Source organism: Vipera berus (assembly GCF_964194415.1).
Source record: "Vipera berus genome assembly, chromosome: 3".
NCBI lineage: Eukaryota > Metazoa > Chordata > Lepidosauria > Squamata > Viperidae > Vipera > Vipera berus.
This window is the reverse complement of record NC_138204.1, coordinates 177,079,269-177,104,135: the sequence shown is the minus strand read 5'-3', so window position 1 is coordinate 177,104,135 and position 24,867 is coordinate 177,079,269. Positions and strand designations below refer to the sequence as shown.

Here is a 24,867-nt window from a genome sequence, read left to right as displayed (position 1 = left end):
TATGTCCTCTGAACTCCCATCTGGAGCCAATGAATGAAGAGTCAATAAAGATTTTTCTCTATTCACTTACATAATAGTAATCTGAAGCAATGCCACTCTTTTAATGACATCATCTACAGCAGGTGCCCAGAGATGTAAAGAATATGGCTCATAATCTTTATTGACATTTTCTTTGATAAGACTTTTTTATGGTGCAAAATCCTAGTGAAAATAAAATTAAAATTGCATTTTCAAAGTAAGGACCAAGCTCTTCCCTTTATTCTGTTGAATCTTTGTTACAGAGACAGATCACTTTTAAAAAGAAAAATAGAATGTAAGTGGAAAATAAAATTGTTTCTTACAGAAACAGAAAAAAGGATAGGTTTTTTTAAAAGTAAGAAATTAAGCACTGTTAGTTTAGACAAAACATTGGTAACTAAAAGTTTTGAAGTCTGAATATGAATGCAACTTAAAGAGGCTTATCTTAAGTGTTATCAGTCTTACATTTATTATTATTATTATTATTATTATTATTATTATTATTATTATTATTATTATTATTATTATTATTATGACGCTGTGGCCTCCCCCCCAGTAGCAATAACAGCGAGAAGATTATGGCGGCTAAGATCGATTTTGCCGCCTTGGAATCAGCTGATAGGCGCAGTTCTGTGGCGTGAAGACTCTTCTTTTCCAGAGTGATAACGGTGGCTGGGAGACTTCCTCTCTCCCTTCTCAGAGCGGCAGCTATGGATTGGGGATTGGGATCTTGCACCTTGGAATAGCTGGCAGTCGCTGTTTTGCTGCCCTTCCTTTTGGAACAGTGACAATGGCCGGGATATCATGGCGGCTTGAGGACTGATTGTGGCCAATTTGCGCCTTGTAACTGTTTATGAGTACCACCTTATGGTGTGGCTCCCCCCCCTCCGGAAGCATGTCCCTGGAACATCTCCACCAATTACCATCTTGTCACCCATTGGGTTGGCTTGGCTGGACATGGACATGGTTGATATATTCTTGCTCCTGTGACTTTTTTGAATAGCCTGGAATGGACCCGGGAATCGACCGTGGTGAGAGGGTGGTTGAATTGACCATCAACCCACCCCACTGATGTGAGAGATCAGTTGGGGTGGGTTTATCCCGGAAGTCCGTGATCAGTCTACCCCAGATTTGATACCTCAACTGTTGTGGGAGGACAGTTGTGGTTCCTTTGTCTGGTTATATATATTATATATATATTATTTATATACCGCCCTTCTCCCGAAGGACTCAGGGCAGTGTACAGGGCAATAAATACCAAAAGTATAGTATGAAATTCTATTACACTCTATGCTGTTCAATGAGGAATTAAATAACATGATTAACAAATGTTCAGATAACACAAAAGGTAGTGATTCTATCAACAATTTTAGAGGAAAATATCAACGTAAGCCAGAAAAATCGTAAAAAAGCCAAGATGAGTTTCAAAAGGGACAAATACAATGTCCTATATGTGGATAGTCAAAATAGAAGGCATGAACGTAGATTAGTGCAAAAATTATCTGAGACTGTTGATTATGATGAACATCAGCCAACAGTACAATGCAGATGCAGAAAAGCCAAGGACAATATAAGACCAAATTAATCAAATTACAATGTCAACTTTAAGATTCATTATTTCCTTTGTGTTATGAGTTGAGCAGGCGACACCTAGAATATTTCCTAGGTTCTGGTGTCGCATTTTAGGTGGATATTTACAAATTGGAGTATGTCAAAAAGGAGAGTAACCAAGAAAAAAGGCCTATGGAAAAGAAACTTTTGAGAGATAGTTGGAGGCATTGAATATTTTTAGCTTGCAGAATCAAAGACAGTGGAGAGATACACTAGCAGTCTTCTAATATTTGAATGGCTATTATGGAAAAAATGAAGCAAAATTGTTCAGAATTCTTCCAGAAGGAAGGATATTTTGGCTGAATAGTAGAAAACATTTCCTCACAGTAAGAGCTGTTCAACAATGAAAGCACTATGGCAGGAGATAATAGAGTCAATGTGTGTGAATTGGGTCACCATATTAATGTGTTAAATAAATAAATGTTGAATGTTTTTAAGCAGTAACTGAATGAGAGACTCCTGGGGATTTAGTGGTAGTGAATTTCCTGCACTGAATAAGGTCAATGGATTGCACTTGTGGTAACTCAAATCACAGATAGAAAAAACTCATTATTTAAGATATTCAGTATTATACATAGATGTTATTTACTATAGTAAATATAAATCTATGACAAGGCTGTGAGCAAATTTTATTAATAAATTAAATCCTGTAGTACATTAAATTAAAAAGGCAATGAATCTCAACAATGAAAGAAAAAGTCATCAAAAGCATAATATATGCCCAAATATTCTTCTAAAGAACCATGTATTTACAGTCCTTCAGAAGTGCAATAATATGGCTGAGATTTGGATAGCCAAGGCAAGCTGCTGCAAAAAGGGGTTCAGTTCATAGGGATCTACTCAATCCTTTGTAGATGGCAGTAATCAAGAAAACCATCTCTTCTAGATCTCACCAGACAACCACAGATTCACTCAGGCACTATGGTTCAAGAAAGCAGTAAATACTTAGAAATTTACTGTATAAAAAAGGTGACTTAGCTCATCCCATCCCTATTTAGACTGTTTGATTTTAGAAATTATTTTTTAAAAATTAAGATTTGAATCAGATAAATCAAATATACAATATCCAGAAGCATGATTTATTTGACATCTCCTGGGTACAATTCAATATTTGTGGGGTAATTTGGTTTTTCCAAATTGGACTGGTGACTCAGTGAATAGCCAGTCTCCATGTTTATAGTTCTACGTCTACAGGAGAATGGAAATATTGTGGACAATTGCACTGTGCATGAAGAAATGGCTCTTCAATGGCATCTTCAGATAGTACATCTGAATGGAAAAAGAACTGCTTGAATGGTAAATTGTATGCATTATTCTGCCTAGTAAAATATAACCTGATAGTGTCCTCTTCATTGTAAAGGATCTAATTCCTATTCATTGTTTCATAAATGTATTTATGTAAGATAAATTAGGTTCTGGGACTCTGACACAGAATATCTTTTTGATGACTAGTCTTCTCAACAGAAGAAAACAAGTTGCTGAATAATAATTGTAATGCCACAATCCTCTGAAACATTGAAAAGGATGTGCATTGATCATTGAACAATTGGCATAGCAATTGGCCTTTTCTTCTGAAGCTGCATTTAGCAAAGAAGAAAATGAAAAGGCATTGCTTTGCTATTTAAAAATAAAATCTGCTGCAACAGGGCACAGCTGTGAAAAATTAAGCTTCATTTATACAGTTCTATAGTGTTTCAGCCTCTTAAACATTACATTATCTGAAGATCTACAGTGAATTGTCATTATGTTCAATTCTTGAGTAAGAGATTGCCCTTATCAAAAGCTAAAACCAAATCACGACACTTGTTAGTTCAAAAAGTTAGTTTAAAAATGTCTGGTGCTTAAGTAAATGTACAGTATATTCTTTTCTCCTCTATTTATACACTAATACTGTATGTCAGGACAATATTATTCAACTTTATCAATTCAATTTGCTACCTTTATATCCTATTTGTTTTGGGGTGATTCAGGGTTGCATTTATTCCATAATTTTTCTTCTCACAAAACAACTCTGAGTAGGTGTGTTTGAGAGATAGTGACTAACTATCACTCAATGAGTTTCTGTGGCTTAACATGGATTCGAAGGTGAGTTTCCCCTGTGTTACTTCAATGCCTAAAGTATTGAACAATGCTAGCAATGCTAGAGAACCCCTTGAGTATGTTTCTAAAATTCTAGTAATCTGTTAATAATAGTTACTATGCTAAGTTAAATGCTAAGCAGTTGTGAATTATCCAAAACGGATTTAGACAGCTTGATCTTCTAACAAGAGAAGTTCCACTGCATGTTAATCTAATCTATTGTTCTGAGGAAATGTAAGCTCTTTCATCCCTTAAAATTGATTTGATACGATAGAAACATAGTATGCAACCCAAAGCAACTTTTTGAGTTGTGTTTAGGAAGAAAGATTTATCTAAGGGGAGCAAGAGACTATCAAAATAGTGGACTACTATCATGTCTGGACTGGGTTGATGAGGAAAGAAAGTATAACTTGGAATTTAGTAGTCCCCCCCAAAAAAAATAGAATAAGTGTTTAAATAGAGCCAAGTTTGATGTAGTGGTTAAGGTATCAGTATAGAAACCAAGAGACTCGGCGTTCTATTCCCATCTTAAGCCTAAAGCTAACTGGTTGACTTTCAGCCAGTCACTCCTTCTGAGCCCTAGAAGGGAGGCAATGAGAAACCTTTTATGAAGAAACCTTGTTAAGAAAACTGCAGGGACTTGTCCAAATTGAACACGAGACAACAAACAGAAAACATGCAGCCATGTTTTCAATCCCTTTATCAACTATGAGAATCATGGATGCCTGAAGAGGTGATAAATGAAATGTGTGTTGTGGCATCAGACTTAAACCATGAGATTCAAATATTTGTATACAATATCAGGACAGAAATAGAAAAGACCAGGATTTGTGTAGTGATATTTTAATGTAGTTTTCATTACCCTTTGATCATCACAGTTCACACTGGATTCCTATAATAGAAGGGTCTGAATTTTCTTCTTTGTAACTAAGTAATATGTTGCATCTTGATTTGCGCATACTTTTTCACTATAAACTAATCAGGATTTTGCATGTCTGTTGTCAATGTGTTTATGAGAGTCTAACTAGCTGCTCAGTGGTGGGATTCAACTGGTTTGCACCACTTCAGCAGAACCGGTAGCTAATTTTTTGTTGCCCAGGCCCAGAATGGACTTCCGGAAGTGGCATCCACACAGAGAACCAGTTGTTCACATATCTGAATCCCACCATTGCAGCTGCTGCATAGATATAACATCCTGAGGTATGCTTTTGCTGTCCCTTCTTGGAGCATTTGAATGTGTTTGGGTGTATGCAGCAGAGGGAAGTGTAGGTAGGCTGTGTATGCTGTGCTCCTAGTCATGGTCATGTGGTTGGGAGCGAAGGGCTTGGAATGGAACAGTCAGCAATATTCTGGACTCCTATTCAACTATTCCTCCATAAAGATGCACTGGGTTTTTTTTCCTGGTTATTTCTTTTCTGTAGACCTTGAGCTGATCTTGCCATTTTTCAAACTCAAACTTTCTTTTGTTTTCTTCTCCAATCACACCAAATTTGTTTTCAGAGAACCATTCTGGTAATAAATAGACAGATAGTATCCTGAGCCCCATTGCATTGTCAGTTAGAAAAAATAAAAGTATTCCAACAATGGTGTGCCAGAAAAACAAAAGGAGAGATCAATATTTAAAAGTAACTTGGTCTTAAAAACAGTATATTATCTCACATATCAGTCTTCTATTTTACAAAGGTATATTTTGCAGTCCTGGCATATATTTAACTATAACCATGTGTAAAAAGACAACACAGATTTTAAAGATAACAAGGTACAAAATAAAATACAGCATTAAAACAAAGGAACTGAATTTTGATAGAACTATCATGACTACAAAAACATATTTTTTTCATTGTAATGATGTCTGCAGAAGCATTCTAAAATACTAGAATGAATTTTCATTTCTTAATTAATCCAACAGCAGAATCTATGATTTAAGAAACATACTCCATTTATTTATGCTTTCTGATGCACATGCAAAGTATTATATATAGAGAAAAATCATTGACATCACCAAATTTATCATTAAAGGCAAGATTTAGGATTAGAATACAAACCTATACACAAATAGACATGCACACATGTAAAACTGTCTACTTATTCTAATCAAAAGCCACCCTCTCAACGTATAGTTCTTAAAATCAGAACATTTGAAATGTCAAGTCTGATTTCAAATACTATTCTATGCAAATGGGAGGTGGGTGGAATGTCTTCTTTCAACTTATGCACATGTATTAGAATGTTCCTTTGTATTATGTACATAAAAATGCAAATGGAGCCTCTGTAAACAGTTGGCTTGCTTTTCTAAAGAAAAATTATCATTCAAAGAGTAACTTGGAAGAGAAAAATAATGACTTAACAAAAAACTGTTTTTCCCCAAAATGTATTATAAATCCATGCTCTTATCAAATTGAGTAAAATCAGTTGATCAGCTGAATTATAAGATTTCTGTGTTACTGCTTTTGGCTTGATGTTCATTGTTACTGTGTGCATAAGATATTTCTGAATAAATTTTAACTTGACAGTTTGTGTCATTATCTTAGAACTTAGTTGTTTATATTTTGAGGAGCTAAGGAAACATATGGATTAATGAATATAAAGCTGAATACATATTTTAGATACCTGCCTCCTTGGCAAACAAGGACTTGGGGTTTGAACTATTTAATTAGTTTAGAATACTTATAATAGAATACAGCAGTTGTAATGTATACCAGTTCAGTTGTTTGAGTAATGGTGTTAGAGGGGATTGTTGTGAGACTTCTATTTGCAGAACTCTATTTATGTCTCTACATCTAGAGAGAGGGGAAGGGGGGAGGGAGGGAGGGAGGGAGGGAGGGAAGGAGGGAGGGAGGGAGAGAGAGAGAGAGAGAGAGAGAGAGAGAGAGAGAGAGAGAGAGAGAGAGAGAGAGAGAGAGAGAGAGAAACTTGACATGCTAACTTTGCTCTTTCAAGAATTTTATGGAGTTGCAGATGGCTTATGAACTATAGGTTGCCCATTTCTTTTTTAGACTTTGTACAGAAGATAATTAGATCTGTAAATATGTTAAACTCATATATATTCTGTCCAGGTGTGTAGCAATCTGATGTAACTTTATCTCTGAAAAGTATTCTAAAGACCTTTAATTTGACTGCAATCATATATATATGTGTGTGTGTGTATTTATATACATATATATATATATAAATCTAGAAAAAAGTAACAGGGAAATCCTTACCTTGAAGGGCCTGAAGGGTGCGCGTCTGTACAATAATGCAGAGTTGGAGGACCAATTGTGGGGCACTTTCCAGAAATGTAGCAAGCAAATGCAGCATACTCACATCTGCATACTCATAGACCATTTTCCAATAAAAACGCCATCTGTCATTCTCTCCACTCTGTCTACTCCGAATGCCCAAATATATAGTATGGAAATATCTAAAAAAAAGTTTGAGAATACAGCTGAAATTGTAATATAGTGTAAATATTAAGTTTAATTTCTTTTCTATAGACATGATAAATAGAACTGATTAAAAATATACTGCTCAAAAAAATAAAAGGAACAGAAAATAAGACATCCTACTATTAAATACAGTACATTGTGTTGTTTAAGTGTTCCCTTTATTTTTTTGAGCAGTATATATTTATTAAACAGAATTTTAATAAACATTAACTATATCTATAACTATGGATATTTATTGTTCAGCAAATGGATAGTTAGGCTTAAGCAAATAATTTGACTACATAAATCAAGAAGTTCCAAAAAGGAACCAGGGATGACTGATGGAAGGGGTTCAAAAAGTTGAGATGGTAGCTCTGCTTCTTTTTTCACACGGCATGATCCATGTGAAAAAGGACCTGGCTTTCATTGCATGGTTGTGGCCTTGACTATTTTGTTCCCAACCAATCTTTGTGGATACCCAGAAGGAAGCACTGAAAATGGACTGAAGTAGGAAAAAAGTAAAAAAAATGTACTGATTAATGAAATATGCGATTAAACAGTGTTAGTCATTGTAGTGCTATCAAGAAGCAGGAAGGGAAGTAGAAAACAACAACACACTAACTTTCCCAAAGATCCTTATCGGCATAAGCTACGATAGCAAGGTACAAAACACAAGTCTTTCAAAAAAGCACCCATACCAACCAAGGGCTGCACCAGCAAAGTAACAACCCAACATCCCAACAGAGAAGCTATATAAGAACACTATTTAGACAAGCACAAACACAGTACAGCAACCCTGAACAACACAATGGATATCCATGCAACTTCATCAAAAAGTGCCTGGCCACTGAGCCCAATATAGCACAACACAAGCTGTGAAAATGATAACACTGGCATACATCAAAAACATTACAGAAACCACCAACAGACTATTGCAAGCATATGGCATCAACATACCACACAAACCAACTAAAGCTCCCAAAACATCCTAAGTAAACCAAAAGACACAGCAGCTGCAGAAGAAAAAAACAGGAGTTACCTACAACATATAGTGTAAGAATTACACTGCAGTTAGATAGGACAAACAGGCAGATTAGCAGAGTGCATCCATGAACACCAATTAGCAGTCAAAAGACATGACGAAAATATCCTTAATTTCACAACACATAAATAGATTTAATCTATTCAATCTTTTGGAAATTGTGACCATTCTAGACCATGGTAAGGCCCCTAGAAAATTCTTGGAAGTCTGGCAGTCTGACAAATTGGTCATCTAAAGAAACATAGACATAAACATCATATTGTGCAAAAGGGACAATCGATTATTAACTAGCCAAAAAGAGAACAAAAAGACCCAAATATGTCCTCATGAACAATCAACACCCAGATGAGCAGAGACCAACACCAACATTAACATTAGACACAATAATCAAGAAGCAAACAATATCCCAATCAAGAAACTGCCAAACAAGCTAATCCTAAACAGCCCAACCAAAGAATCACAAGACTACTCCCACCAACACTGACAGAGCAAGCCACTAGAATATAAAATAAGAGCAAACCCCATATCATTTTTGTAATATATTTTATTAATTTTTTAACATAATCATCAGCAATATTTGGTAAACAGCATGTTGTCTGGGTTTATATTTACAAACAATCAATAACAATTAATTTCTATAATTCCATACTCCACATAATAGCTTTCCTTGATTTTCTCTTCTTCCAATAATATTCTCTTTTATTGACCTTAAATTAGTACATTTCTTAGACAAATATAGACATTTTTCTAGTATTTCTACAAGTAACAACCACATCAATATAAATCTTCTTTTGTTTCCCCTCAATGTTCAAAAAACATTTTTCCCTGTTAAGAGTTAATTGCACTTAAATATTTAAGTCTTTTTCCTCATAAAAGCCATCCCAACACTTACGTTTCTCATATCTTAAAAAAAAGAGAGAAGAAAAAAAAGAAAGAATATACTACTTGAAAAACATATCCCTCTTAAGCTAAAATACATTTACCGTATATACTTGAGTATAAGCCGAATTTTTCAGCCCACTTTTTGGGCTGAAAAATTCCACTTCGGCTTATACTCCAGTCAACAAAAAAACTTACCGAGGACTTGTGCGCGGCCGAGGCTTTGGTGCTTCCGGGATCGCGCGCACCTCTCCCAAGCCACCGTCGTCCGGAGACCTGCCGAAGTTTGGGGAGGTTTGGGCGCCTCCCCAAACCTCCCCAAAGGCACCTCCCCAAACCTCCCCAAACGTCGGCAGGTCTCCGGACCTCCGCGCCCTGCCTGCCTGCTTCTTTCCGCTGCGGAAAGAAGCAGGCAGGCAGGGCGCGGAGGTCCGGAGACCTGCCGACGTTTGGGGAGGTTTGGGGAGGTGCGCGCGCACCTCCCCAAACCTCCCCAAACTTCGGCAGGTCTCCGGACGGCGGCGGCTTGGGAGAGGTGCGCGCGATCCTGGAAGCACCGAAGCCTCGGCCGCACGCAAGTCCTCGGTAAGCTCCGGGCGGTCACTTGCTTCGCGTCTCCTGAGGGAAGGGGGGGCGACTGGAGCGGGCGTGTTTCCTCGCCTGCTGGGCGCCGCGATTTGCCCGGGGAACGTGTGGGCCCCGAATGGCAGCGTGGAGCAAGGAAGCGGACAGCCAGGGCTTCCCCGAGAGCCGCGGCCACACAGGGTATTCCTGTGTATTCAGGCTTGCAAAATGGCGGATCGAGCCTCTGCTGGCGGCAGAGGCTTGCAGAGCGCGGATCCAGCCTCCGCCGGCGGCGGAGGCTTGCAGAACGGCGGATCGGCTTATACTCGAGTCAATAACTTTTTCCAGTTTTTGGGGGTGAAATTGGGGGTCTCGGCTTATACTCGAGTCGGCTTATACTCAAGTATATACGGGTATGTCCAAATTTTTTTCTATTCTTTTTAAACATATTCAAGCCAATATTTAATCTTTAAGTATTCCATCTAATAAATCCACAGCAAATCTTTTAAAACTATTAAAGACATTCTTATTAATTAAATTTTTCTTAAAATCCATTATCCTTAAGTATCTAAAACATTTCCCGCATATAAATCATCCCAAAATTTGTACAATACTATATTGCTTAAAAAGCCTATCCCTCTTAAACTAAAATTTATTTATATCCAAAATTTTATTTATTTAACCATATTCAAACAAGTGCTTAATTTTTAAATATTCCATCTGATAAATCCCACCATCTAATTTCTTAATTTTAACTTTAGCATTTTTTTTGCCAAGCATCTTTCCTAATCAGTGTGCTCCTCTGAACCAAAGGATCTTCCCATAGTTTTGTAAATATTGTTGTAGGTATGAGAGATGAGTCAAGTAAGGTCTTTTGTGGAGATGCTTCGCCTCATCATATTCCTTGAAAATCTTTTTTTCTTTCTCTCATAGTTCCTCTTATCATTTTTTGTCTCTCCAATTCTTGTAGTTCTCCTTTTTTCTTGTCTTTAGACTTATTTTGCAATCTTGAAGTATAAATTGTCTTTTCCATGTCCAATATTTCCTACAGGGTTTTCTCCACCTGGGTTAAATCATTTTTCCTTCCATTATTAAATTTCATCTTTAAGCCTCTTTCCTCTGGTATATGCTCAGTTATCTGATTTACTTGATTGCTCTCTTTTGTTGTTTTCTGAGAGTTTGTTTGCTGTGAAGTTAAATTGAGGATTGTTGTTGTTGTTGTTGTTAGCTGCGAAGTCGTGTCTGACCCATCGCGACCCTATGGACAACATTCCTCCAGGCCTTCCTGTCCTCTACCATCTTCTGGAGTCCATTTAAGCTCACGCCTACTGCTTCAGTGACTCCATCCAGCCACCTCATTCTCTGTCGTCCCCTTCTTCTATTGCCCTCGATCTTTCCCAGCATTAGGCTCTTCTCCAGTGAGTCCTTCCTTCTCATTAGGTGAAATTGAGGATATGTTCATTTAAATTTTCAAAATTATTTTTGATTTCCTCGTGATTTGAAGTCATTGTGATTTGTATTAGTTGTAACATAGCATACATTTCCTCATGGAAAGTATTTGTCTTTTCTTGATATGTTTTTTCTGCAGACCTCTAATGTTCCATGATAGCCAAAAATCAAAGTTTTCCTTTCTCTGCAAAGAGCTTTAAAGTCACAGTTCAACAAGTATTTATAATTCAGGAAGGTCAATTTTTTTTAGTGTTATAGTTCTCACTTTATAGATAGCCCAAAATGTTTTCTTTTATTAGGGCTGTTCTTTGTTTAGTTAAAGCTTTGAAGGTCACAATAATAAGTTACCTTTTCCTAGACTTGCCAATTCCTGTTTAGTTGAGCCATAATTATGTATTTGTCAGCACCAGTTCATGTTTCAATTTTCAAAACAGGCAATTTCCTTTTATGTTCATTAATCTTTTGCCAGGAAAATCTTATTTCCACCAATTTCACACTTATCCAGATTTAAGTCTTATATTTATTTCATTTCAATATGTTTCTTTCCCCAGTATGAATTTAATTTGCTGCTTACGTCTATAGTGGGGTGAAGCAAAAATCCCCCTCCTCTCACTTTCAGAGGATTTTTGTTTTCTTGTGGGTTTTTTTCCCCAGGAGATCAATCAGGTAGAAGAGAGAGAATCAATATTCTTACCCAGTTCCAGACACATTGTTTACAATCAAGCTTAACTTAGCACTTTTTGGCTTCAGCTGCTTGTAGCTTGGGTTAGACTCTGGAGTGATGCTAGCCTTTCTTCTGTTGGTTTCTGGAGGGCTTTTCCTAACTGACCGGATTGACTGCCATTTCTCCACGGTCAGTGGGGCTTCCTTCCTTTTTTGCTGTCTTTTCAGGATGACTTTTGGCCCATTTAGAGTCTCCAAACAGAGAAGAATCGGCCATAGGGTGCGGAGGCCCACGATCCCTTGGCTACTTGTGCTACTGTGAAAAACTGGAAGCCCAAATCCCATTCCTTACAAACACTGATGATGTTTCCCAATTTAGGTAATGAAACATCTGCAAGAAAACAACCAAGCTCAGAGAGCACCAAGGACCACTCAGAAGCAATATATTAGAACTGATTGGATCTATCTATCTATCATCTATCTATCTATCTATCTATCTATCTATCTATCTATCTATCTATCTATCTGTCGAGACTCTAGAAAGAGTACAGAGAAGAGCAACAAAGATGATTGGGGGACTGGAGGCTAAAACATATAGGGAACAGTTGCTGGAATTGGGTATGTGTAGTTTAACGAAGAGAAGGGTGAGGGGTGACATGATAGCAGTGTTCCAATATCTCAGGGGCTGCCCCAAAGAAGAGGGAGTCAAGCTATTCTCCAAAGCACCTGAAAGCAGGACAAGAAGCAACCGATGGAAACTAGTCAAGGAGAGAAGCAACCTAGAACTAAGGAGAAACTTCCTGACAGTTAGAACAATTAACCAGTGGAACAACCTGCCTCCAGAAGTGGTGAATGCTCCAACACTGGAAGTTATTAAGAAGAGACTGGACAGCCATTTGTCTGAAATGGTATAGGGTTTCCTGCCTGAGCAGGGGGTTGGACTAGATGACCTCCAAGGTCCCTTCCAACTTATTATTATTATTATCTATCTATCTATCTATCTATCTATCTATCATCTATCTATCTATCTATCTATCTATCTATCTATCTATCTATCTATCTATCTATCTATTTATTATGCTACCCATCTTCCTACTTGACTCTGGGTGGTATGATTTGATTTGTAGCCAAGCTGTTGAGGTTGAATTCCCAAATGAATATTTTCAAAGATTTTTTTTTAGGAACACATGTTATAAAAATGATAAGATAAGATAAGATAATGTTTATTGTCATTTTTTACTGTGGGCACAATGGCACACATCAAAAATGAAATTTAAAGTTAAAAAAAAGAACAGTATGACAGTGGGTACAATTGATTATTGGACTTATTCAAGCAGAGCCTAGGTAGCCCTACATCTGAGGTACTATAATTTTGTTTTCTTCATTGAGCAGGGATCGACCTCACCTAAAGGATGCCTTTCAACTCTGTAATCCTATGTATCTAACTTGCGAGAATTTTTCAAAAATGATTGATGATTTCAAGTAAGAACGCCATTCAGAATTACATGCAAGTAAAGGTAAGCTAAATAAAGGTAAAGGTAAGCTAAATAAATTCAATAAACAAACTCTACTAAACTATGGAAGTAATTTTCACTCCAATTCTAAATGGATAAGAAAATTACCATCATTACTATTTCTTTAAGAACAATCCCAAATGGAAATTTCTAGGAACATGTTGAAAATCCTCCAGAATTAATATTGTAACTTTTACAGCATTGAGTGATCATATCAGCAAGTATAAGACTGCAGCCCTTAATCATTCTATACCATTTCTGTCACCAGTCATGTCTGAAATATTTGTATAACTATTGACACAATACATTAGATTGTGTCTTGAGGAATCTTTGAGGTTTTGTGGCATTCTATGAAAAAGGACAAAAAAAGATCTTTCAATGAACCAATTTTCTATGACTAGAGATTTGTCTCATGATCAGAGATTTCAGAATTTTGTTGTTGTTTTTTTCAACTATCAAGTTCTGCTGCCTGAAAAAGTTTGAAATTTCTCTGTAAGATGAAACATGTCTCATTTCTGAATGATTTGCTGGGAAGAAGAGAATACTCCAAAAGTGGATAAGGGAAAGAAAAGAAATGTATGGGAATGAGATGAAAACTTTAGAAGTTAATTTTTTTTCAGGTATCTTATCATTTTCCTTTAGTTGTTCGATTTTCATATCAAATTATGTAAAGCAAAGACAGAAAAATCTACCTGTCTTTTAGTTAAGTGTAAAATAAGCAGCACATAAGAATAAAATATACATTCTATGAAGATAAATAAGATAGGGGCAATATTTGAATTGCTTGGAATAAAAGAAAAGTGCTGATTTCATGCCTTCTACATTCTCTTACTAATGCAAGTTACCTAAGTATGCCATTTGCTATATTATATTCAAACATTTATAAAAAAGACAAGGGATAAAAAGCTAATGACTGATAAGAGATAAAGGAGAAATTGTCTGATTTGCTTTCTGTATCAAATAATACATTAAGCAATTTAGCTAAACAATAAACAGGCAATCTGTGTCATCTTTAAAGAACAGAGAATAAAAATCTCTATAGTTAGGATTTAGAAATAACATAAAACATAATTCAGGTAAGTGACTTTTTTCTTGTTGCCTAGCTACCAGAAAAAAATCATTATATTTTTAGCTCAACAGAAGTTATTGTTTATACAAACATTTATGGAACTATTTTTTCCTGAAATGTTTGCTTATCAGTTTTAACCATATATAAAAGTGTGGGGGAACATTAGTTTGTTTTCTTATTAGGGATATATGACATTTTTTCCAAAGCATAAAAATATTTTTATTGGATACCCAACTTTCATGAACATACAAAGTTGCCATTATAAAGTTTAATCTAAATTGATGCTCTTATCAAGTTGCAATTTTAAAGCTCAGTTCTTTCAAATATGTTGTAGTTTGATGGTTTTTTAAAATAAATTGGGCACTGAATATATTCTGAAACAAAGAATATAATATTTGAATATCTAGAAAGCAAATAGCAAAGTGTCAAACTAAATTACCATATATACTCATGTGTAAACTGACCTCTGAATTTTTAAACCAAATACTATGGGTTTTTTAAAAATGGCATAGAGTGTCCTGCACGGGGTTGGACTAGAAGACCTCCAAGGTCCCTTCCAATTCTGTTCTGTTATTACTTGGGATTTTTTAACCCAAGAAAAATGGATATCTTTGATAGCTAGTTTACCAAGTAAAATAAACAGCACACATACTGTATGTAGCTGAGAAGTTGCTTAAACATGTACAATCAAAATAATATTAATACAGGAACAAAAGATCAGTTCCTAATTGACAAGACGATTGTGGAAAATTGCAAGAGAAGGAAAACTAACTTCAATGTACTTTGATTGCAAGAACACACTCAACTCCCTGTTATATGATCAAGTGTCTAGATGTAACAGGAGTCAGTAGAAACATCAGCTTTGTGCAAAGATCAATAGCACAATGGAGGACATGGTTGTTGGTCAATAGTGATAGATTGGGAGATTGGAATAACAAGAATCATCACACTGATTCCTCTGCCAACAATACTGAACAAGTCAGGCCATGGCTATCAAACAAAAAGCATCTGCCCCTATCCCACCTCCTTTACATGCATGATCTGAAGCTGTACGGAATTACTGTATGGAAAAACACATTCAGATAGAATCACTGCCCAACACTGTCTGCATATGCAGCCAAAAGATTGCAATGGAATTTGAATTAGACAAATGTGCCACCTTCACCATCAGAGGAAAAATAGTGAAAAGTGAAAGAATCAAGATGCCCTATGCAAATAACATTAAGAGTCTAGATGAAGACAATGCCTACAAATACCTTGCCATTCTTTAAGCTGACAACATCAAGTACACTTGAAGTCAAGAAGAAAGTTAGAAGCGAATACATCATAAGAGTGAAAAAGGTCTTAAAGTCCAAACTCGGTGGAAGAAATGCCAACAACTGGACAATTTCAGTCATTAGATACACAGCTAGAATAGCAGACTAGACTCAAACAGAACTAAAAAACCTGAATAGAAAGATCAGAAAAATAATGAAAATAAATCATGTCCTTCATCCATGTAGTGACATTGATAGACTAATTATCAAGGAGCATGAAATATTGCAAGTACATCAGATGGTTGGAGAAGAAAAATGGCATTGGAAGAATATCTGAAGGACAGTAAAAAAGATGCAGTGAAGCTAATACACGATGAAGGCTTACTGAATACCAAAAAGACAAAATTGACCTATAAAGAAAAACCATATAGAAAATAGAAAAGAGACATGGCAAGGCAAAGAATTACATGGCCAGTATGCAGTAAATTTCCTTTTAAATGTTTTGTAGTATCTTTCAAAAAAATTAATCCAATAAATCTTTTCTTATATCTTTCTGCTTTATTTCACATGCAAAGTTTCGTAACCTTTCCCTAAAAGTAATCAAGTCTGGGAAAAATAGATAAATATTGCATGAATGAATAGGAAGTAAAATCCAGCAGCCTAAAGTTCTGTGTATTTGTACAATCTTCACAGAGTAATAGGAGTCAGTAATCCAAGCAGGAAATTACCTGGAGATTAAGAATCTCTTTGATCATCTATATATTCAGCCAACATGTGTTTATTTATTTATAATAATTTAATACCTTCTGCCATGAAGAACAGTATAGAGCCAAAGACTATTTCACATTGTCTTGTATAAAATATGCACCTTCTGTAACAGGCTAGTTTAAAAGAATCCCACCTAAGAAGTTCAAATGAGTGGGTTGTTGAACAGCAAATCCTCTTTCTAGGGAATTTACATTTATTGCATTCACTCAGGGGACTGTTCCTATTAAGAGAACATTCAAACATGTCTGAGTACTATTTAGTAAAAGATTTGTCTGCTAGGCAGAGGGTTTAGTACTTAGCACTTAAAAGTCTGGATTTATAAGCAAATATCTTCACCTCCCCCTCAACAGAGACTTGCATTTTAAGAACTACATGACAGAGAGATCTAGCCTTAACTTTAATTTACAGGGCAGAATTTGGTCACCTGAATTTGTGTAGTTTTTAAGTGTTAGCATTAGATTTTAGCTTAATTTAACCTTTCTTAAAAGATAAAGTTCACCAATTTATTCATAATAATACAAGAAAGTATAATGTTAAAATTAATCAAATATTGGTGAATGCATGTTTATTCAAAAGATGTACAATACCCTACCCAAACATTTGCAATTAATTTGCAATAACCAGTACTTTAGCTTTCTATAGGACTCTTTGGAAATAGTCTAGACCAGTGGTTTCTTAACCTGTTGTCCACAGACCATTGGTGAGGGAGCACAATGTCATCACAGGGGGTCTGTGAAAGCTTCAAGAAATGTTATGATTTAACTCTTGAGTTAAGTCATGGTGGTCCATGGTCACAAAAGGTATTTAAAGGGGGTATGTGGTGAAGAACAGGTTGAGAACAACTGATTTAAGCAATTTGGTCTAGTGGTTAAGATACAAGGCTAGAAACTGGGAAATTATGAATTCTAGTCCCACTTTAGGCATGAAAGCTGGCAAGATCACTTTGAGCCAGTCACAATCTCTTAGCCCAACTCACTTCACAGGGCTGTGATACAAGAATGAAGGAGTATTAGGTATGTTTGCCACCTTGAGTTATTTATAAAAATAATAAAGGTATGATAAAAAATACAAAAAGTTCTTGAAATGTTTTTCAAATGTACAAAGGCAATCCAATAAACATTAGCAAAAGTTACACCAATAATCATTTTAGTCTTTCCAATATTTCTGATAATTCTATGGTAAGAAGGGCCTTAATGTCACAAAAGACGGATTTACATTTAAGAACGTTTACTTAGAAATTTTGCATAAGAACTTTGCTACTTCAGTTTAATTTGATTACAATTTTATGTTGCCAATCTAGCACTTCTAGTGCCAGCAGATCTATATCATTTAATAAGAATTGAAACATCAACAATACAATTTGAAACAAATAGCAGACAAAATACACATAATAACAAACATTTTAAAAAGAAAAAGTGATGCAATACTTAATTTAAGAGAAAGCCCTGCGAAATAATCCCCTTTTCAATAGTTTCCTGAAAGTGGAAAAGGAGGGAAAGAGAGAGAGAGAGTCTGATCTTATACAAAGGCCATTCCAAGGTTGCCACAAAATAAATAAACAAAACAACAACAACAGTGCCTTTGAGCCATGGCTCCCTTCACTTTTTAGAAGTGCGAGCGTACAAGTAACTGATCCCTACAAGTTCTAATGGGTTGGGCCAATTACGGTTGGAACAGTTGCTGGAATTGGGTATGTCTAGTTTAATGAAGAGAAGGGTAAGGGGTGACATGATAGCAGTCTTCCAATATTTCAGGGGCTGCCACAAAGAAGAGGGAGTCAAGCTGTTTTCCAAAGCGCCTGAAGGCAGGACAAAAAGCAAGGGATGGAAACTAGTCAAGGAGAGAAGCAACCTAGAACTAAGGAAAAACTTCCTTAGAACAACTAACCAGTGGAACAACCTGCCTCCAGAAGCTGTGAATGCTCCAACCCTGGAAATTTTTAAGGAATGACTGGACAGCTATTTGTCTGAAATGGTATAGGGTTTCCTGCCTGAGCAGGAGGTTGGACTAGATGACCTCCAAGGTCTCTCCCAAGTTTGTTGTTGTTGTTGTTGTTGTTAACAGTCCTGCAAGTCCAAACCATGAATGTTTTTATAGATCAATTGCATCACGTTAAATTGTACCCAGAAACCAATATTCTATTAGAGCAGGACTCACAAAATTAATTTTATGTGCTCTCATTGTTAAATATGTTGACTGTTGCATCCTAGATCAGCTTCAGTTTCTTTAATTGCTATAAGTTGTTCCTCTTCTTAAACTCCAGTAAATTAGGGAGTCATCTGATAAGGAATCTTGGCAAGGGATGGGCTGCACCTCACGAAAATAAGGCAAAAACGTAATTGGAAAAAGACTAGCCCAACTCTTCAGGAGGGCTTTAAACTAAAACTGAGGGGGAAGGATGACCAATCTCTAGAATCTCTACAACCCAAAACCAATCACAAATCCCAAGAAAACAAATCAAACAATGAGGTAGGCAGTGATGAGAAAAAAAAGAAAAACTCAAACAACAATCAGGCGATGCAAGAAACGTACCCATGGACGGGCATAAAAGTCTTAAATGCTTATATACAAATGCTCAAAGCTTGGGGAACAAACAGGGCGAACTAGAAGCAATAGTACATGAGGGAGGGTATGACATATTTGGCATAACAGAAACATGGTCGGACAAAACCCATGAATGGAATGGATTGATGGATGGATACAAATTGTTCAAAAGAAACAGGTCTACAAAAAGAGGAGGGGGAGTTGCACTATATGTAAGAGAACACTACATATCTACAGAAATGCACATAATCAAAGATGAAATCTCTCCAAAATGTATATGGGTCAATATAAAAGAGAAAAAAGTGACATTTCCATTGGTGTACATTATAGGCCACCCAACCAATCAGAAGAAATAGATGAATTCTTTCCCAACCAGTTAAAAAACGTAGGAAGTATACCACAGTAGTAATAGGAGATTTCAACTATCCAGATATCAACTGGGAAACAAACTCTGCAGTGAGCAGGAGATCAAACAGATTCCTAACCAACCTAGCCGATAACTTTGTCACCCAAAAGGTAGAGGAGGGAACTAGACATAAAGCTATACTGGACTTAATCCTTACTAATAGAGAAGAAGTGATAGATGGAATTGATATTTAATTTAACTTTATTAAATTTATATACCGCCCTTTCCCGAAGGACTCAGGGCGGTTTACAGGGTAGTTAAAATCAAACAGTACAAAGTACAAAAGTTAAAAAACAATTTAAAAAGATTAAATTATCCCTTAACTAAAAACCTCAGTTAAAAATTCTCAGCCTGGGTCGGAGAGCTCAAAGAGCCAGGTCTTCAGGTCCCGGAGGAATGAATGAAGGTCAGGGGCGGTCCTAAGCTCCACGGGCAGCTGGTTCCAGAGGGCAGGCGCACCCACAGAGAAGGCTCTCCCCCTGGGTGTTATCCGCCGGTAATCTTTTACCGGCGGCACCCTGAGAAGACCCTCCCTGTGTGAGCGCACTGGACGAAGGGAGTTTGATGCTGGCAGGAGGTGTTCCCTCAAACATCCCGGACCCAAGCCATTTAGGGCTTTATATTGCCGGAACTTTGGCTGAAAGTGACCACATCCTACTGGAATTTAATATAATGCAAACACTAGCAATAGAAAACAATCCAACCAGTGTCTTAAACGTCAAAAGAGCTGACTTTAACAAACTCAGAGAGAACCTAGGAAATATCTCATGGATGAAAATCCTAAAGGGAAAACAACCCAAGAAGCATGGGAAACTCTGAAAAATGGGATCATAAAAGCCCAGACCAGCAGAATACCATTGAGGGGAAAAAACAAGAAATTCAAGAACAAGCATAACTGTACAAAGATCTCTCTGACAAACTAAAGACAAAAAGTACAAATACAAAATATGGAAAGAGGGGCACATAACTACTGTAAGGCCGATTATCAGCAGACAGCCAGAAAATGAAAAGATGAAGTTGGGAAAGCAAAGGCTCAGAATGAACAAAGACTTGCAACAGAAATCAAGAACAATAAAAAAAAGTTTCTTCCAACATATTAACAACAAGAAAAAAGTCAAGGAAACTGTAGGCCCACTAAAGCAGACATGTCAAACACAAGGCCCGCGGGCCAGATGCAGCCTGACAAGTGGTTCCATCTGGACTGGAGACCTGCTCTGAAAAGAGCGAAGGACTGGCCCGCTGCACCTTGGCCCGGCCCAGGCCGACCGGGTGCTGACCTACAACCTGGTTGCATCCATCAAAGCCAGAATGCGCTCAGCGTTAAATCCATGGGGCAGCCCTGCCCCCTGCGTGCGTGCACAAGCAGAGTCCAGTGTCCTTGCTGGCTGTCTTGTCATGCTTGCTGACTTCAACCAGGACACCGGCGCTGGCCGTCTGCTGTGCACACACTCGGGGGGCAGAGGTGGCAAGGCAGCTCCTTGCTGATTCCAGTGGATCTTAGGCTGAGTTTTGATGGACGCAACCAGGTTGTAGATCAGCACCAACCCCCACCCCCACCAGCACTTCCAGCCTTGCAGCCATGAGGCTTTCCTTTCACTGGAACAGAACCCCCCCACCATGCGGGATAACAAGACTGGCAGCAACATGGCAGCGCTGGCAATCTCTCCCCCTCCCATCACCCCTTCCTGAGTGTGGAGGAAGGAAAGAGATGAGAAGGAGAGAAGGAAGGAAGGAAGTGTAGCGGAGAGGACCTCAGATCTGCCCCAGTCCTACCCAGGAACCCCTGAAGCAAGTGATGTTGAGCTGGCCATGCCCACCCAGTAGGCCACACCCATCCTAGCCACACCCACCCAGCCCCCTGAGGGCAAACACAATGCTGATGTGGCCCTCAATGAAATTGAGTTTGACACCCTTGCACTAAAGAGAGAAAATGGCAAGGAAATAACAGGCAAGAGGGAGAAAGCAGAGCTGTTTAACTCATATTTTGCATCAGTCTTCACACAAAAAGAAACTATAGCCCAACATACTAAAAAAATCCACTGCAAAAGACATACTAGAAACAAAAATTAAAATAAGCAAGAGAATGGTAAGAGAACACCTATCCGACCTTGATGAATATAAATCACCAGAACCCGACAGATTATATCCCAGAGTTCTGAAAGAGCTGGCAGATGTTATCTCAGAAGCATTGCACCACATCTTTCATAAATCCTGGAGCACTGGGAAAGTACCTGAGGATTGGAAAAGGGCTGATGTGGTTTCCATCTTCAAGAAAGGGGGGAAAAAACCCCAGGAAACTACAGACCAATCAGTTTAACATCAATACCTAGAAAGATCCTAGAAAAGATAATCAAAAAACAAATCTGCAAACAACTAGAAGCAAACAAAGTCATAACCAGTAGCCAGCATGGGTTTGTTAAAAACAGATCATGCCAAACCAATCTTATTTCATTCTTTGATAAAGTGACTAAACTAGTAGACCAGTGAAATGCTGTGGACGTAGTATACTTAGATTTCAGTAAGGAATTTGATAAAGTAGACCACAACCTACTCCGTGCTAAGCTAGAAAAAGGTGGAATAGACAACATCACCACCAGATGGATATGTAGCTGGCTGACAAACCGTACCCAATGAGTAGTCCTCAATGGCATCCACATGGAGAGAAGTAAGCAATGGGATACCACAAGGTTCCGTCTTAGGCCCAGTACTCTTCAACATCTTCATAAATGACTTAGATAAGGGAATTGAAGGGGAACTCATCAAATTTGCAGATGACACCAAATGAACAAGAGTAGCCAACACCCCAGAAGACAAACTCAGGATCCAAAAAGATCTTGACAAACCTGAACAATGGGCCCTATCCAACAAAATGAGTTTCAACCTGGAGAAAAGCAAAGTTTTACATTTAGACAGGAAAAATCAAAGGTACAAGTACAGATTGGGCAAGACCTGGTTTAAAAACAGTAACTGTGAGAGGGACATTGGAGTCCTAGTGGACAATCACTTGAGTATGAGCCAGCAGTGTGCAGCAGCAGCCAAAAAAGCTAATACAATCCTGGGTTGTATAAACAGAGGCATAGAATCAAGATCACACAAAGTATTAGTACCACTTTATAAAACCCTAGTAAGACCACACCTGGAATACTGCAGCCTATTTTGGTCACCATATCACAAAAAAGATGTTGAGAGTTTGGAAAAAATTCAGAAAGAGCAATTAAGATGATCAAAGGCTGGAGACTAAAACATACGAAGAGCGGTTACGGGACCTGGGTTTGGCTAGTCTAAAGAAAAGAAGAAATAGGGGAGACTTGATAGCGGTATTCCAGTATCTGAGGGGCTGCCACAAGGAAGAGGGGGTCACGTTGTTCACCAGAGGACCAGAGGGAAGGACGAGAAACAATGGTTGGAAACTAATCAAAGAAGAAGCAACCTGGAATTAAAAAGAAACTTCCTGACAGTGAGGACAATCAACCACTGGAACAGCTTGTCTCCAGAAATCGTGGGTGCTCCATCACTGGGGATTTTTAAGAAGAGTCTACACAATCACCTGTCTGAGATGGTATAGGTTCTCCTGCTTGAGCAGGGGGCTGGACTAGAAGACCTCCAAGGTCCCTTCCAGCTCTATTCTATTCTATTCTATTCTATTCTATTCTATTCTATTCTATTCTATTCTATTCTATTCTATTCTATTCTATTCTATTCTATTCTATTCTATTCCAAAAAAAGGAAACAAGAATTAGCTGGAGGTTGTCAGGCAACTGGCCAGTGTTCCTTTAGCACTGCTAAAGTTGTGTTGGTGTTGGTGTTAAATGAAAGAATAGTCTTTTTCAAGTTTCTGTGTCCCTCCATTGGGTAGGAAGGAGACATTTGGGGGGATTCAGCCCCGCACTGCTAGGATTACAAGAGAAAGGAATGCAACCCTTTCCATTACCGTGATGGTGCTCCATCACTGGAGGTTTTTAAAAAGAGATTGGACAGCTATTTGTCTGGAATGGTACAGGGTCTCCTGCTTGAGCAGGGAGTTGGACTAGAAGACCTCCAAGGTCCCTTCCAACTCAGTTATTCGGTTAGTCTGAACTTCTGAATAACATCTTTCTCCGAACTTAGAAATTTCTCAAATCTTTTTCTCTAGGTAAAGTTCTAGCCTATTTTATCCAAGTCATCTTTCTTACTCTTTACATTACTTCTCTGTGCAGCCTCATGAAGATGATAGACAGCACTTTAGCCTCTTCCTCACAGGTCACAATGTTAGTGCTCCAGTCCCTATCAAGGGTCCTGCAGAGTCAAGGCTTCAGCAAATCTGAGCAGCTTTATTACTGAAATATTATGTAAATTGGTCTGTGGAGTCATTGGGCGATCTCCCATGTGGCCTGCTGACCCAATAAGGGAAAAGAAATAAATATGTTTTGCTGCCTTATCATCATGGTGTAGGCCAGGGGTATCAAACTCAATTTCATTGAGGGCCGCATCAGCATTGCGGTTGCCCTCAGGGGGCCGGGTGGGTATGGCCAGGGTGGGCGTGGCCTACTGGGTGGGCGTGGCTAGAGTGCATATGGCCTACTGGGTGGGCGTGGCCAGCTCTACATCATTCGCATCAAGGGTGCCTATGGGGGCCTGGGCAGGAGTGGGACAGATCTGAGGGTCTCTGGCAGAAGGAGGGTCTCTGGGCCAGGGCCAAGGCAGTGGGGGCTGTTCCCTCACTGTTTCCAGGATGGCTTCGCGGGCCACATGAAACCACTTCGCGGGCTGGATCTGGCCCCCGGGCCTTGTGTTTGACATGTCTGGTGTAGGCACATAGTCAATCTGATTTGCTTCTTCTCTTCTTGTTTTCTGAAGGGTCTCAGAAAACCATGGTACCAATTGGAATTGGCACCAAGAAGAAACTGCTCAAGAACAGGGTCCAATACATTTCCTGTTTCCAGTTGTGCACCAGGCATCAGATAGAAATGCTTGCAAGAGAACTTGGAAATTTCCCAAGGGTCCTTTGGATGACAGTTAAATTTACTAGGTGTCCGGAATAAACTATCCAAATGGATGTTGCTACCTTATGGAAGTGGTTTTCAATCATAACTGGTTCAGGAGATGATCTGACAATGACAGCGTTGTAATAAAATTCTCTCCATCTCCAAATCACCAACCATCTGTTCAAAAGCAAAGACAGTTCAAGTGACTGCCAAACTGAGCTGAAGCCAAAATTGTCCATGGTCTCCGTGAAGGACATTAATTTTCTAGTAAAATAATATGTGTTTATTTCAAAGGCAAATTTCTGATCCAGAAGTTTATTGCTACCATGAACATGAGCTATATATAGAAGAATTCTGGGTGACTTGTTCACCTGAGTTATTCTATTACTTTAGGCAGAATGTCCCAATGCTCCATTTATTCCTTGCCAGCTGGACTAGCATTCATGATATGATGTGCCAATCTCCCTAACACTTGAGGGAGTAAGGTGGTGAATTTACTACAACATAGCTATATTCTCTGATAGTGCTGAGGTGTTCCCTTCAAACATTTGCTGCCTGAGATAGTTACCCCAGTTGCCTAATGCCAAATAACACCATTTGTTTTCCAACAGACACAAACCTGTTACTTATTACA

General features: G+C 38.1%; 1 protein-coding gene across 1 annotated transcript in view; it reads right to left on the bottom strand.

Annotated features, from left to right (window-relative positions):
• XKR4 (XK related 4) overlaps nucleotides 1-24,867 on the bottom strand; it is a gene marked incomplete at its 5' end in the record, with an annotated part of 91,560 nt that overhangs the window by 15,920 nt on the left and 50,773 nt on the right. Inside the window, one exon of the mRNA XM_081324237.1 lies at nucleotides 6,912-7,111. Coding sequence (XP_081180363.1) covers nucleotides 6,912-7,111 — 200 coding nt within the window. The remainder of the gene's footprint in view (nucleotides 1-6,911; nucleotides 7,112-24,867) is intronic.